The 13,387-nt window shown below is 33.3% G+C and overlaps 1 protein-coding gene across 1 annotated transcript in view; it reads left to right on the plus strand.

Annotated features, from left to right (window-relative positions):
• LOC106871796 (kinesin-like protein KIF25) overlaps positions 1 to 13,387 on the plus strand; it is a 495,647-nt gene that overhangs the window by 453,399 nt on the left and 28,861 nt on the right. The window contains exon 13 of the mRNA XM_052967306.2: positions 2,647 to 2,802. Coding sequence (XP_052823266.1) covers positions 2,647 to 2,802 — 156 coding nt within the window. The remainder of the gene's footprint in view (positions 1 to 2,646; positions 2,803 to 13,387) is intronic.

Consider the following 13,387-nt stretch of genomic DNA (forward strand, 5'->3'; position numbering starts at 1 on the left):
ACTTGGTGGTTCAGCAAAATAGAATGATAGAATAAGTATCAGGCTTAACAAAAGATAAAATAAGTACTAGGGTCAACTAATTTGACTAAAACTTCTTCAAGGCAGTGCCCCAGTATGGGCACAGTCTAATGACTAAGATAATTAGAGGATAAAAGACAAAAGATACACACATATATATATATTTTGAACCAGTTTCTTTCAGTTTTCATCTTTCAAATACATAATAAAATTTGAACTGGGCTGAATGAAATGGTTGCACTAGTCAAGAGATGCATGACTCAAGCCTTCAACTGCAGGATTCTTAATTATGGTACAAAATCATAGCTTTCCAGAAATTACCAAAAAAAAACAAAACAAAAAAAAATGAAACAGAATACAGTATGTAATTGTAGAATATATAGAAGTGGGGAAGTAATAATTGATTACATTATTTCCAGCTGCCCAGTCTTAGCCAAGAATGAATACCTCCACAGCCAGAACAGAGTTAAGACTTACGATGGAAATTACATCAATATTATGAAATACCAAAAGAAAAAAAGGCAGTATAAGTAAACACTAAAATAGATATCAAAGAATGATGAAGTGGTTATACTCTGGGATAGTCATATCCACACAGGCAAGGAGATCAAAGCTAATTGATCTCAAATTCTTTTAAGAACATAAAAAGGTGGAAGATATACCCAAGGCAAAGCATTTTGTTCAACACTAATGATTCTAACAATCCAGTTATCTTTATTTGGCATAATGCTGCAAGGTGAGGAGACATTTGATCTCTTTTATAAGCAGCTAGAAATGACATGATGATAGGAACAGTTCAAAAACAACATACAAAAGAAAAAGAGCAAGAAACAGTGACTGAGATTTGCATAGAGTAAGAAGGGTAAAACAATAATGATGACATCACATTCAGAAATTAATGGCAATGAATAGTAATAACAATGTAGAACAACAAAATCAACAAGATTACTCTGACTTTCTCCAGTTCCTGACCATAACTAAATTCCCATTAGTTCACATCCCTCTGCTGTTTCAAAGATAATGTCCTCCTAGATGTATAAAATGACAGAATGGTCATGGTTGGAACATTTTTTTATCATAGAATCAGGACAGGTGTTGGCAATAACAAAATACCTCACCATTATTATCAACATTTGCTCAGTAATCATCCTTGTTCGTTTTAGTAGCTTATGTACATGGCATATTATTTTCAATTTGTTAAAAGAGGTACAATGAATGCTTTTAGATTAAGTAAATCCTCCTTATCATCATCATCATCATCATCATTATCATCATCATCATCATCAACATCATATAATGTCTGTTTTCTATGCTAGCGTGGATTAGACTGTTTGACCAGAGCTGTTAAACCAGAGAGCTGCACCAGACTCCAAATGTCTGTTTTGGCTTGGTTTCTATGACTGGATGCTCTTCCTAATTCTACTGCTGGAAGCTCTTCCTAATGCCAACCACTTTACAGAGTGTACTGGGTGCTTTTTATAAGTGTCACCAGCAAGTGAATAGTATTTCACTTAACTTTTATAAATGTATATATAAGTTCCCTTCATTGCATGCTGTGAAAATATGAAGGTGATCACACAAATAGTGATAGCCTTCATTCATTTTGCTCAGCTTGCCAGCTAATCTTCTCCCTGGCTTTTATGATGGAAACACTGTTTGTCACCCTCCCTCTATTTAGCACTATGGAGACAGTATAATCCCCAGCCATCTGTCACACACTGTAAGGACCACGAGGCAAGCTGTGACTGTCACAGGAGACTGTCAACTAACTAGTTACTAAATACTCTATTCTAGCTACATCACAAAATGATGTCATATCACAGTTAGACCTGATATGAAATCAATCCATGAATTCAGGCTTTTTAATCAAAACTGCTGCATCCACCCCAGCATTAGGGAGAAATATGGTGCCATAATTGAAGTGAAAGTGACTCAGCTAGGATATTTGACATGAAAACATCTAGGAGAGCTACAACTCTGAATATAAAATGTTAAAGAGTAATGCTGACGCTTTATTCCCATAAGGTAGCCTGTTTAATTCAGCTGGCACAATAAATTGTTCTCAGTCAATGCTTTTAGGTGAGAACACACAATTGTAAAAGAGCAAAACACACACACACACACACACACACCAAAAGCATGACAGTCAAATCAATGTAAATTCTAAAAATCCTAACTGCAAATTGAAGGTTAATACTTAACCATGTAAGTGTCATGTACAGTAGTGGAGTGGTAAGGTGAGAATGTCTGGTCATACGTGAGAACCCTTCACAATCATTAAAAGATTATACCAATTGTCTTACTTTCAGGTGTAGAAAATAAACACCAAATGACCTAAACACCACCAGAAAGTCTTTAATTCTTGTCAGCAGAAAAGCCTAAGGGCTGCCACAATTAATGTTAACATGATGGTTGTCTACCACTACCACCATCACTACTAACATTAGCACCACTAGCATCTCCACCATTACCACCACCATTATTGTTTACTCAGCCTTCATCATCAATGTTATCACTATTTCTACCACCATTATTACCACTACCAATGCGTTTAATACCACCATCAATTGAACATACACTTGAATAAAAAGAAATTGTAATATTCTGTTAAAAATGAATTAATTTCAGGATTATCTGGTGTCAAGGGTGCTGCATTTCGTGAAACGTCTAGTATCAACAAGAGTCTCTCTGCTCTTGCTGATGTCTTAGGAGCACTGGCAGAACGAAGAACTCACGTACCATATCGTAACAGCAGACTTACCTACTTCCTCCAAGACTCAATTGGTAAGTACCTTGTTTCTGTACACACACACACACACACACACACACACACACACATACATATATATATATATATATATATATATATATATATATATATACACACATACATACATATACACAAGAGTTAAGAGATGGAGTAGATAATATCCAGTCTACATATATTTCATAGTGAGTAGAACCTCAGAAGTGGTAAATATCCAAGTCAGGTGTATACTTCAGGCTACACTTCAGGCCAAGTATATGTTGATTAAAGAGTAGTCTGTGGTAGACACCCCACTTGGATCAAGATATCCTTGGCCTGAAGAGTAGTCTGTAGTATAGCCCAGATCTTATCTACTCCATTCCTTAACTCCTGTAATTTTGTTTGCATACCCGGCAACCCTGGTCGCCTATCATTAAATATAAACTGAACGTTTTTTCAGTTTGTCATACCTCGATATGCAAAAAAAAAAAAAAAAAAAAAAAATCCACAACCTTCCATCTCAATAAACCGCTATTGTCCCTGAAAGTTGTCTTTTATATTTGCTACAAATTGCTTTAAGTTAACTTTCCTCCTACACCTCGATCCCTGGATTTTATATCTATCTATCTATCTTTCTATCTATCTATAATATATATGTATGTATGCATAATGTTTGTTTTTGTGTTCTGTTTTAATAAAAACAAGTTTACTTTAATCTAATGGATTACTCTATACTTTTGTGAAGTACAAATTTAGCATTCGTTTTCAGGAATATTGTTGACAGTGACTTCAAAGTTTCAGCTAACTAAGCCATCATAAAACTACAGTCCAATGAGGGCTTAGTTGGCCCATTCCATAAATAATGTGGTTTTTTCAAATGCATGAATTAAAAGTCAGAGGGGGATGGGATAAACTACTTACATCAACTTGCTATAAAAGCAGGTAGCAATTTTATCTTGTCCTTATTCTTAGTAAAAGTTTTGAAGAGTGCAGTTTAATTTGAACAGTTACTTTTTCAAAGCTATAATGGAAGTGATAAAGGAGCAAATTCGGCATATTTTGTTTTATGACTTCAATAAAGGCAACAACACAACAGAAAGTGCAAGGAATATTAATATTAATGTGGAGATCAGACAATAAGCATAAGCCAGTGTCAACGGTGGTTTCAGAAATTCCAAGCCAGAAACTACAGCCTAGAAGATGAGCCTCATCCTAGAAGATCTGTGGAGCTTGACAAGGATGTCTTACAAACCCTGGTGGAACAAAATCTCATCATAATTGATGAGGAACTAACAGAGAAGTTTGGATTTGGTCTTCAACCATTCATCGACACCTGTGTGCCATTGGAAAAGTCAGCAAATTAGATCAATTGGTTCCTCACAGACTTTCCAAGTCTAATCACATGCGGAGAGTGAATATGTGCTCTTCTTTGCTGTCACATCTCAAGAAAATAGTGACTAGTGATGAGAATTGAGTGCTCTTTAAGAATGTTAAGTGCCGAAAACAGAGGGTATGGAAAGGAGAAACATCAGCATCCCCGGCTAAAGAAGGTCTTCATCCACATAAGGTGTTGCTATTTGTTTTGTGGGATATGAAAGGTTTAGTCTGCTTTGATCTTTTAAACCCAAACCAAATGATAACAAACAAAATCTACTGTGAGCAGCTTGAGTGGCTTAAGTCAGTGCTAGAAGAAAAATGACCGTTTTTGGTTTTTTAAGACAAAAGGTGTTCTTCCATCAAGATAATGCTTGGCCACATACAGCAAGGATAACATTCCAAAGGCTGGAGTAATTTGAATGGGAAATGATGCCCCACCCATCATATTTGCCAGACATTGCCCCATCTGATTACCATTTATTCTGCAGTCTTTAAAGTCATTTTGACGGGAAAAATATGAATTCTGTAGACAAGGCCAGAGCAGTACTGGAGGACCATTTTTCATCATGGACAAGTGAATTTTGAAAGAGGAGCCGTGCAAGTCTACCAGATAGATGAAAAAGCATTGTAGAAAATGAATGAGAGTATATTTTAGATTAAAAAAGAACTTTGTTCATCTTAATTTTGAAAATAAAAGAAGAATAATAAAGAAAACTGCATTATTTATGGGATGACCTAATATATATGTTTGTGTGTATATTATATTACATATATTTATACATACATATATATGCATATAATGACGAAGGGAAAAAAATGGAGAATTATGGATGCTTAAATAATTTATTTGTATATGATGAGGTTGAAAGTTTTTATAAAAACAATACAAACAAATTATAGTTTATAAAAGAAAGGCAGATGTCAAAAACCTACATATATGTTTTGATCCATGCCTCTAGGTGATTAGTAATCCTAAGCATTTGAGTAGGGTCTTATGCTAAGAATTGGTCATCATTTTCAACTATATGAGGCAGAATCTCATCAGGTTTTTATGAGCTTGTACTACAAATGTTAACATATTTCTTGAAAGGATGCAAATGAAATACTAATAAGTTTAAGAAGTTAGAGTGTATATATATATATATATATATATATCATGTGCATGTATTTAACTATTGAATTATAAATGTAAGTAAAGATAAAATAAAATACAATAAAATAAAAGATACCATACAAATAATGGTAAAGTAGGAAGTTATAATATAAAAATGTAAACAAAAATATAAATGCATGTAAAATAGTATATAAATTTAAATAAAAGGAAAGAACAATACTTAAATATGCAAGTGAAGATTTATATAAATATAATAAATGAAAGATAAGTTAGATAGAAAAAGTTAATAGTTGGTCGTTATCAATGAATTATTTTCATTGGGTTGGTAATAGATACAGTTCAGGAAATCTATGGATGTGTAGCATTCACATCATATTGTGTCATAGTATAGACAAAAGTTTGAAAAATTTAACCGTTATATGTATCTTAAAAGCCTTACATGTGAACCCTTAGTTATGAATATATAAAATGTATGCATTCATATCTATGTATTTATACATTTGTGCGTTTATATATATATATATATATATATATATATATATATATATATATATATATATATATATATATATATATATATGCACACACACACACACACACACACACACACACACACACACACACTTCAATATATATGCATATGCATTTACACATATACACGCATATGCATATATTCACAAAATATATATATTTATTAAATGTATTTTCATTTATCTATTATCAGAAAGGTTAAGTTGTTAAAGTTATGTTATGGGAAGTTTAGTATCTAGAATTGATGAGTTAAGAGGTGAAATAAAAAGAAAAGTTGAAAGAGGGAGTGAAGATAAAATATAATGAAATAAAATGCCATACATTCCTAAATATCTATTTTATAAATATCATTAATCATTCTTTAATCATTAGATTAAAGAATTCCTTATTAACCATAAATATTTTTACTAAATATTTTTACTAAATTTGAAACTGAATTAATTAGATCTTTATTAGAACCAGCATTTATATCTATAATCTTATTCAATATAAAATATATCTCTTGCCTAAAAATACTTATTTCTAATGTATACATAATATATATAAATGGTTATATTCCAACAATCCTTCAATTTTATTTCTTTTGTAACATATAAAAAACATCTCCTTATCTATAAATTCCTAGCATATGCGTTCTTTCTTTCTTATTTTTACACAGTAAATTAAATTATAATATAGTTAATATTTGTTAAATTATCTTTAAATATAAACACTTGGATTAACTAGTAAATATTTCTAATCTACCTTAGCAAACAAATTAATCATAAATGCAAATACTGCATTTTTTCTTCATATATAACATAATATGCTATTCCTGCATATAATGGAATGATCTCCAATTTACTTATTTATTTAGTTAATAATTAATAATTACAAACATATGTTACATTATAACAAATGCCCAATATATGCTCCCATATATTCTACTACATTTTATTTCATTATATTATGTTTTATTTTACTCTTCATTCCCTCGTTTCAACTTTTCTTTTTATTTGACCTCTTAACTGATCAATTCTAGATATTAAACTTCCCATAACATAACTCTAACAACTTAACCCTTCTGATAATAGATAAATTAAAATATATTTAATAAATATATATATTTTGACTTTGAGATATTTTCCTTAGCTTTCATCAGTAGGCCTCGCTGTTAGCCAAGGGTTAAATTTATGCTCACTTCGTCATGCCTGTCAAAATCATTGAAAGACCAGTACCAAATTCAAACAATATCAATGTATAGTTATACATAAATAAAGATATTATTATTAATAAATAATAACAAAAATAATATAAGTAGGCAGCAAACATTAAAGTCAAAAAGGCAAATTTATAAATTTATTATTAATTATTAATTAGAATTGGGGGTACATGAAGTATCAGTGTTGCTAGAAATAAGAGTTAAAAAATACTCAAATAAGCCACCATTTCACTGAAAATACAAGTTGATGAAAATTGAGGGACAAGCAAAATTTCTGAAAACATACATATACACATACACACACACACACACACACACACATATATATACAACATTAAAAATATTTCACACAAGTCAAGAAATATGGAAAAATAAGAAAATATATTTTTCTTTTTATATGGCAGTGAATTAATTCCAAAATATATTATGACAGTCAAATAATTTCAAGATACGATAATATGCATTGAAAAACAGATTGCCACAGACAAATTATTTCCAAAGACATTATTGCATATGCCAAAATGTCGTCTCATATACAAAATATATTACTACAATCAACTCATTTCTAGATTATAGATTCCAATGTACATTCAAATAATTTTGGAGTCTATAATTATAAAAATACATCACTGTACATGATTGCAAACCGGTTTTACTTCTTACAGAAGATATTCATTGCAATGTATTTGTATAATAGCTTGCTACTTGCTTTCCTTTAATATATAATGCATTTAACAGATGTAGTCACACTGTAGATTCACAAGGCAACAAGTGGGGTAACATTTTATGCTATTAGATCCAGATTAAGTAGGGATATAAATTTTTATACTTCAAAAATATAAAGGGAAAATATATCTCATAAATATTAGGAAATGAATTAAAAATGAGTGTCAGTATTTAGTTAATAATTTAAACTTGGTTTATATTTTACTATTAAAAAAATTTCTTTCTTGTTACTTTGTTGTTCTGTCATATTTTCTGCACGATGATATAGTAGGAACAGTTTAAAATCTGGTTGCCAAGTTCCTGCACATCTATCTAAATGCCGAGTCAAATTATTCTATTGTTCAGATCAGTTATTTCTTCCAGGTGAACTGTCTTGCTTTTTCTGAGTGACATACTTGTTTTGGCAATATAATTCTTGCTACACCCAATGCATGTTAAAACATAAATTAAGTTTTCCAAAAGGCATAGAAAGTTTATTTAAAATTTGTTCATTTTTAAAGCAGAACACAGAGCCTTCAGATATATAGATATATTCAACAACTTGAACTTCTATATTTTTTAACTATTGGGTAATGTTAGTTGGTAGTTGGGCACTTGTTAAAAGTTTCTTCAATGAATGAGAATATTTTTTTACTGTTTATTGTATTTTGTCTAAGTTTCTCCTCATTCTAAGATCATGTTTTAACAGGTAAATTTTACTTAATTGCAATAAATACCTCAGTATTCATTTGGCTATGGATTGAGATGTACAGTAAAACATTTGTTTCTGTTTTGGTTTTCACAATTCTTAAATCACTGATATCAATTTCTTCTCTTTCGATTGCATTATTAATTAATGATGGTGGATAATATCTGCTAATTAGGCTATCTTTTAGCTCATTTAGCATTTTCTTTCAGGTGCTCACATTTGATATAATAGTGCATAACCTTTTTGCTAGATTGTACAGGATACTGACTCACGTGCTTTGGTTGGCATGAAGCAAAAAGTAAAGCACACACACACACACATTCCTTCATTCATTTGATGTTCATTTTTACTATGCTAAAATTGGTTTGAACATGGAGTTATTTGAGGCAGGATTTTATGGCCAAATGCTCTTCTCTTCACCAACCCTTGCCTGTTTTCAAGTAAGGGATTTATTTTCATTTTGTCTTTAAGAGTGACAATTATAAGTGAACAAGAAATGTCAGCATCAACATTACTTCACTCAGTTAGTGACAAGTGCAGAATAATCAACATCCATGCACCCCACCCCCACATACACACATGGATATATAAAATATTTGTGTAAAGTTAATGATTCAAGGTATAGCTGCTTAAGAGTTCCATGTGAGGGGATCTGTCAGGCTATGTCAAAGGGAATGAAGAAAACCAAGATGGTAGATAGAACTGTTACCACAAACCTGCTAACCTTGGAACATCCTTCACACAACCAGTATGAAATATGAATAAACTCAGAACAGGCAGAATCAGTAGGATGCTGAGTGAAATGCTTGACAGCATTTTGTCTGTCTTTACATTCTGAGTTCAAATTCCTCCATTGTCAACCTTGTCTTTCATCCTTTCAAGCTTAATGAAATAAGTACCAGCTGAGCACTGGGGTTGATTTAATGGACTAAGCCCCTCTCTCCAAACTGTTGAGGATGTAAATTTTGTGTAAGAATAAATGTTGTAAACTTCATGATACAATAGAAAAACATTAGTTGAGAGAAATACTATTCTGTAGAGAATTCCACAAAAAAAAAAAACTATATAGGCACAGGAGTGGCTATGTGGTAAGTAGCTTGCTAACCAACCACATGGTTCCGGGTTCATTCTCACTGCGTGGCACCTTGGGCAAGTGTCTTCTACTATAGCCTCGGGCTGACCAAAGCCTTGTGAGTGGATTTGGTAGACAGAAACTGAAAGAAGCCCGTCGTATATATGTGTGTGTGTATATATATATATATATATATATATATATATATATATATATATATATATATATATATATATGTTTGTGTGTGTTTGTCCCTCCACCATCGCTTGACAACCGATGCTGGTGTGTTTACGTCCCCGTAACTTAGCAGTTCGGCAAAAAGAGACCGATAGAATAAGTACTAGGCTTACAAAGGATAAGTCCTGGGGTCGATTTTCTCGACTAAAGGCAGTGCTCCAGCATGGCCACAGTCAAATGACTGAAACAAGTAAAAAGAGTAAAAAAGTATAAGATTATCTAAAGAAACTTTAATTGTATAAGCATGATCCAAAAATTAATTTCGCAACAGAAAAAGTACCTGACCATAAAAACCTTACCTCACATGCCATCCCTCACCTTACTAACATGGGAAATCCAATTTGTCCTTTTTCATGACACAAGGGTGTGATTTGGGAAAAGCATGGCTACTCTTTCTAGCAAATCACATGACCATGTACACTACCTTCTAAATCATGTTCCAAATAGAAATGGGCTTTGTTGTTCTTCTTGTTTAACTCCAAGTGAACTCTGATACAGCAGACTTCTCTTCAAAGATGTTCTAACGATGATGACCTGATCATTTGTTCAGATAGTTCATCAAGGTCAACATTTTCACATCTGCTTTTCTTATATTAGGTCAATAGGCTGCTGTTTTTGCCAGGTGGAGCAACCATGGAAGTAAATATATTAGCTTCAAATTTTGATAAAAGGCCATCAATTTCAGGGCAGGGAGTAAGTCAATTACATTGACCCCACTGTTCAACTGGTGGTTATTTTATCCACCCTGAAATAATGAAAAGGAAAGTCAATCTTGGTGGAATTTGAACTCAGAATGTGATGATGGATGAAATGCTGCTGAGTATTTTGCCCGTCATGATAAGGATTCTTTCAGCTCTCTGCCTTCATGGAAGTAGATATATTAGTTACTGTTGTTGTTCAGATCCAGGTCAGATCAGGTCAAGGAGATCTATGGCCAAAGACATCCCCACTTTCCAGATTTAGTGTACTTCAGACATCATTATAAAATCTGTCTTTCTGTTCTTAAAAGTTAGTAGAGTGAAATTTGAAGAAGATATTGGCTGTTATTCCTAGTATATTGAGGGAGCACACACATGATTGAGTTAAAGGAATGGAATACCAATCACAGGTTTCTATTTGTAAATATGTGATGCCAAGGGCAGGTGAAAGGACATTGGTATGGGAGCTTAGATAGTGACTATTAATATAATCAAATATTTATATATGTGTATGCATGTATTTATTTATTCATTCATTCATTTGTTAAAAGTATGTTTTCCATAAAAGCAGAGTGTAATGTATAACCAGTAAATCCTGGCTCAAAGAAACTAATTTTTAGTCATAGTCCTGTACGTTATTCCAAATGGCCGTTCTCTCTCTTTCTCTTCCTGTTAAATGTGCATGCTCTTTATATCAACGTTATTTGCATAACATTCATTCCCTCTTAGAAAAAGAAGGGAAAAGAAATCATAGATCAAGCCTTTCCGGGGCTTTCCAAATCCTTTGTGATCAATGCAGCTGAGAGGATTCTTCCTTTTGTTCTTGACGGTCATCTCTAGGAGGAGGAGGAGGAGAAATTTCAGTTGGCTCTCTGGCTCTTGAGAGACAAATGTTTGGGTTAGGTTATCAGTTGGGTTAATCTTCCCTGGTGATACCAATTGTTTTGTGGATACTTTAGTTTCGCAACAGTCTGGGTAACGGACGTGAGTGTAATGGGAGTTGGTTTCAATTAAATCAACATGGTCCACAATAGGGTCATACTTATTAGTGCGATTGTTCCTTTGAACAAGTTCAGGTTCTGGGTTAAGAAGTCATGTTGGCATAGATGTTCCTGAACGTCTTTGATAGTTAAAAAGACGTTCATGAGGAGTGGCATTAGTGGACATACAAAGTAGTGAATGCAATGCATCTGAAAGAACTGTTTCCCATGAAAATACTGGAAGGGCACCGGTTTTCAAAGAGAGTAGTACTGATTTCCAAATAATACTATTATATCTTTCTACTTGACTGTTCCCAGTGGGACTGTATTGTGTCATCCTACTCGTTGCAATGCCCTTACTGAGGAGCCATTCTCTCAATCTTGTAGACATAAAGGCAGTTCCATGATCTGAATGTACATAACTGGGCTTACCAAAAACTGAGAACAAGTCTATAAGACACTTTATTACAGTCTGAGCCGAGGTGTCAGATACTGGATAACCAAATGGAAACCGAGAGTATTCGTCAACTATTGTTAGGAGATAAGGATGCTTCATGGAAGGAATCAGACCTTTGAAATCGATGGAAATTCACTTGAAGGGCTGCATGTCTTTAATTAAGTTAACTAAGTCTGGTTTATAATATTGTGGTTTCACTTCTTGCCATATAGAGCAATTCCTACATATTTGTTTCATGTTCTCTAACGAATACAGCAGATTTCTACTGTGGACGAAATGATGAAGGTGTACTACACCAGGATGGCACAGTGCTGCATGTAACTCATAAAGTGAATGTGAACTAATTGCTGGACAGCGTACCTTTGTGAATGCATCCAGAGCGATGTTGCTGGATCCTGGGCGATAGTGAATATCATATGAGTATGGAGATAATGCAATGCGCCATCTCATAATTGTATCATTTTTTTATTTTGCTCGTTGCTTTATAATTATACATGAATGCAACAGAACGTTGATAAGTAATTAATGTAAAATGTCTAACTAGAAGAAAGTGTCTCCAATCTTGAATTGATTTGATAATTGCTTGGGCTTCCTTTTCAACTGAGGAGTGGTATTGTTCGCTACCTTGCAGCATGTGAGAATGGAATGCGATTGGTCTTCTATCTTGATTTAGTGTCACAGATATGGCAAAATCCGAAGCATCCGTCTCAACGGTAAATGGAATGTTCTCTTCAATTACTTGAATGGCAGCATTGGCTAGTTCTACCTTTAATGACACAAATGCTTTTACTTGTTGGCTGTTTAGAGGAAATTTTAATACGTTATTTAGAGGATATATTTTGTCAGAAAATTAATGATTTCTGGTCCGTTGGTGTAGGAAGATTGAGGAGTGGAGCAAGCCTTTCTGGGTCAGGGATGAATGTATTGTGTGAGATATGGTATCCAAGAAAGTCAAGAGTTGTTGAGTAAACGCATTTGTCTTCATTCATGGTAAGCCCTTCACTTTTTGCTGCCATTTCAAATTTTTCTAAATTTTTATTGTCGTCATTTTGATCTTTCCCACATATGGTTAAATTGTCCATGAATGGGAACGTATCTCGCAGCTTGTATTTACTCATGAAGTCGTCCATTATACGTTGGAAACATGCGCTGCCATCAGTTACTCCGCATGGCATCCTAGTATAATGCCATAATTTACCATCAGCTTTAAAGGCAGTGAATTGACGGTCTTTCTCTGATAGAGGAATCTGATGGTATGCCAAACGTAAGTCTATAGTAGTGTAGACTTTATACTTGGCAATAGTGTTCACTAACTCATCAATTTTAGGAAGGGGGTAGGTATCAAGCTGTGTATATTTGTTAATCGTCTCTGAGTAGTCAATCACCATTCTTTGCCTTTTTTTTTTCTTGAACAACTAACACTTGCAATCTCCAAGGAGAGTTACTAGGTTCAATAATGTTTGCATCTGCTAAGTGGCGTACTTCTGTCCTGATAAACTCTTGATCACGTTCTGAGTATTTTTGTGATTTGGCTGCAATAGG

This window comes from Octopus bimaculoides, chromosome 4 (genome assembly GCF_046866305.1).
Source record: "Octopus bimaculoides isolate indiv1 chromosome 4, ASM4686630v1, whole genome shotgun sequence".
Lineage (NCBI taxonomy): Eukaryota > Metazoa > Mollusca > Cephalopoda > Octopoda > Octopodidae > Octopus > Octopus bimaculoides.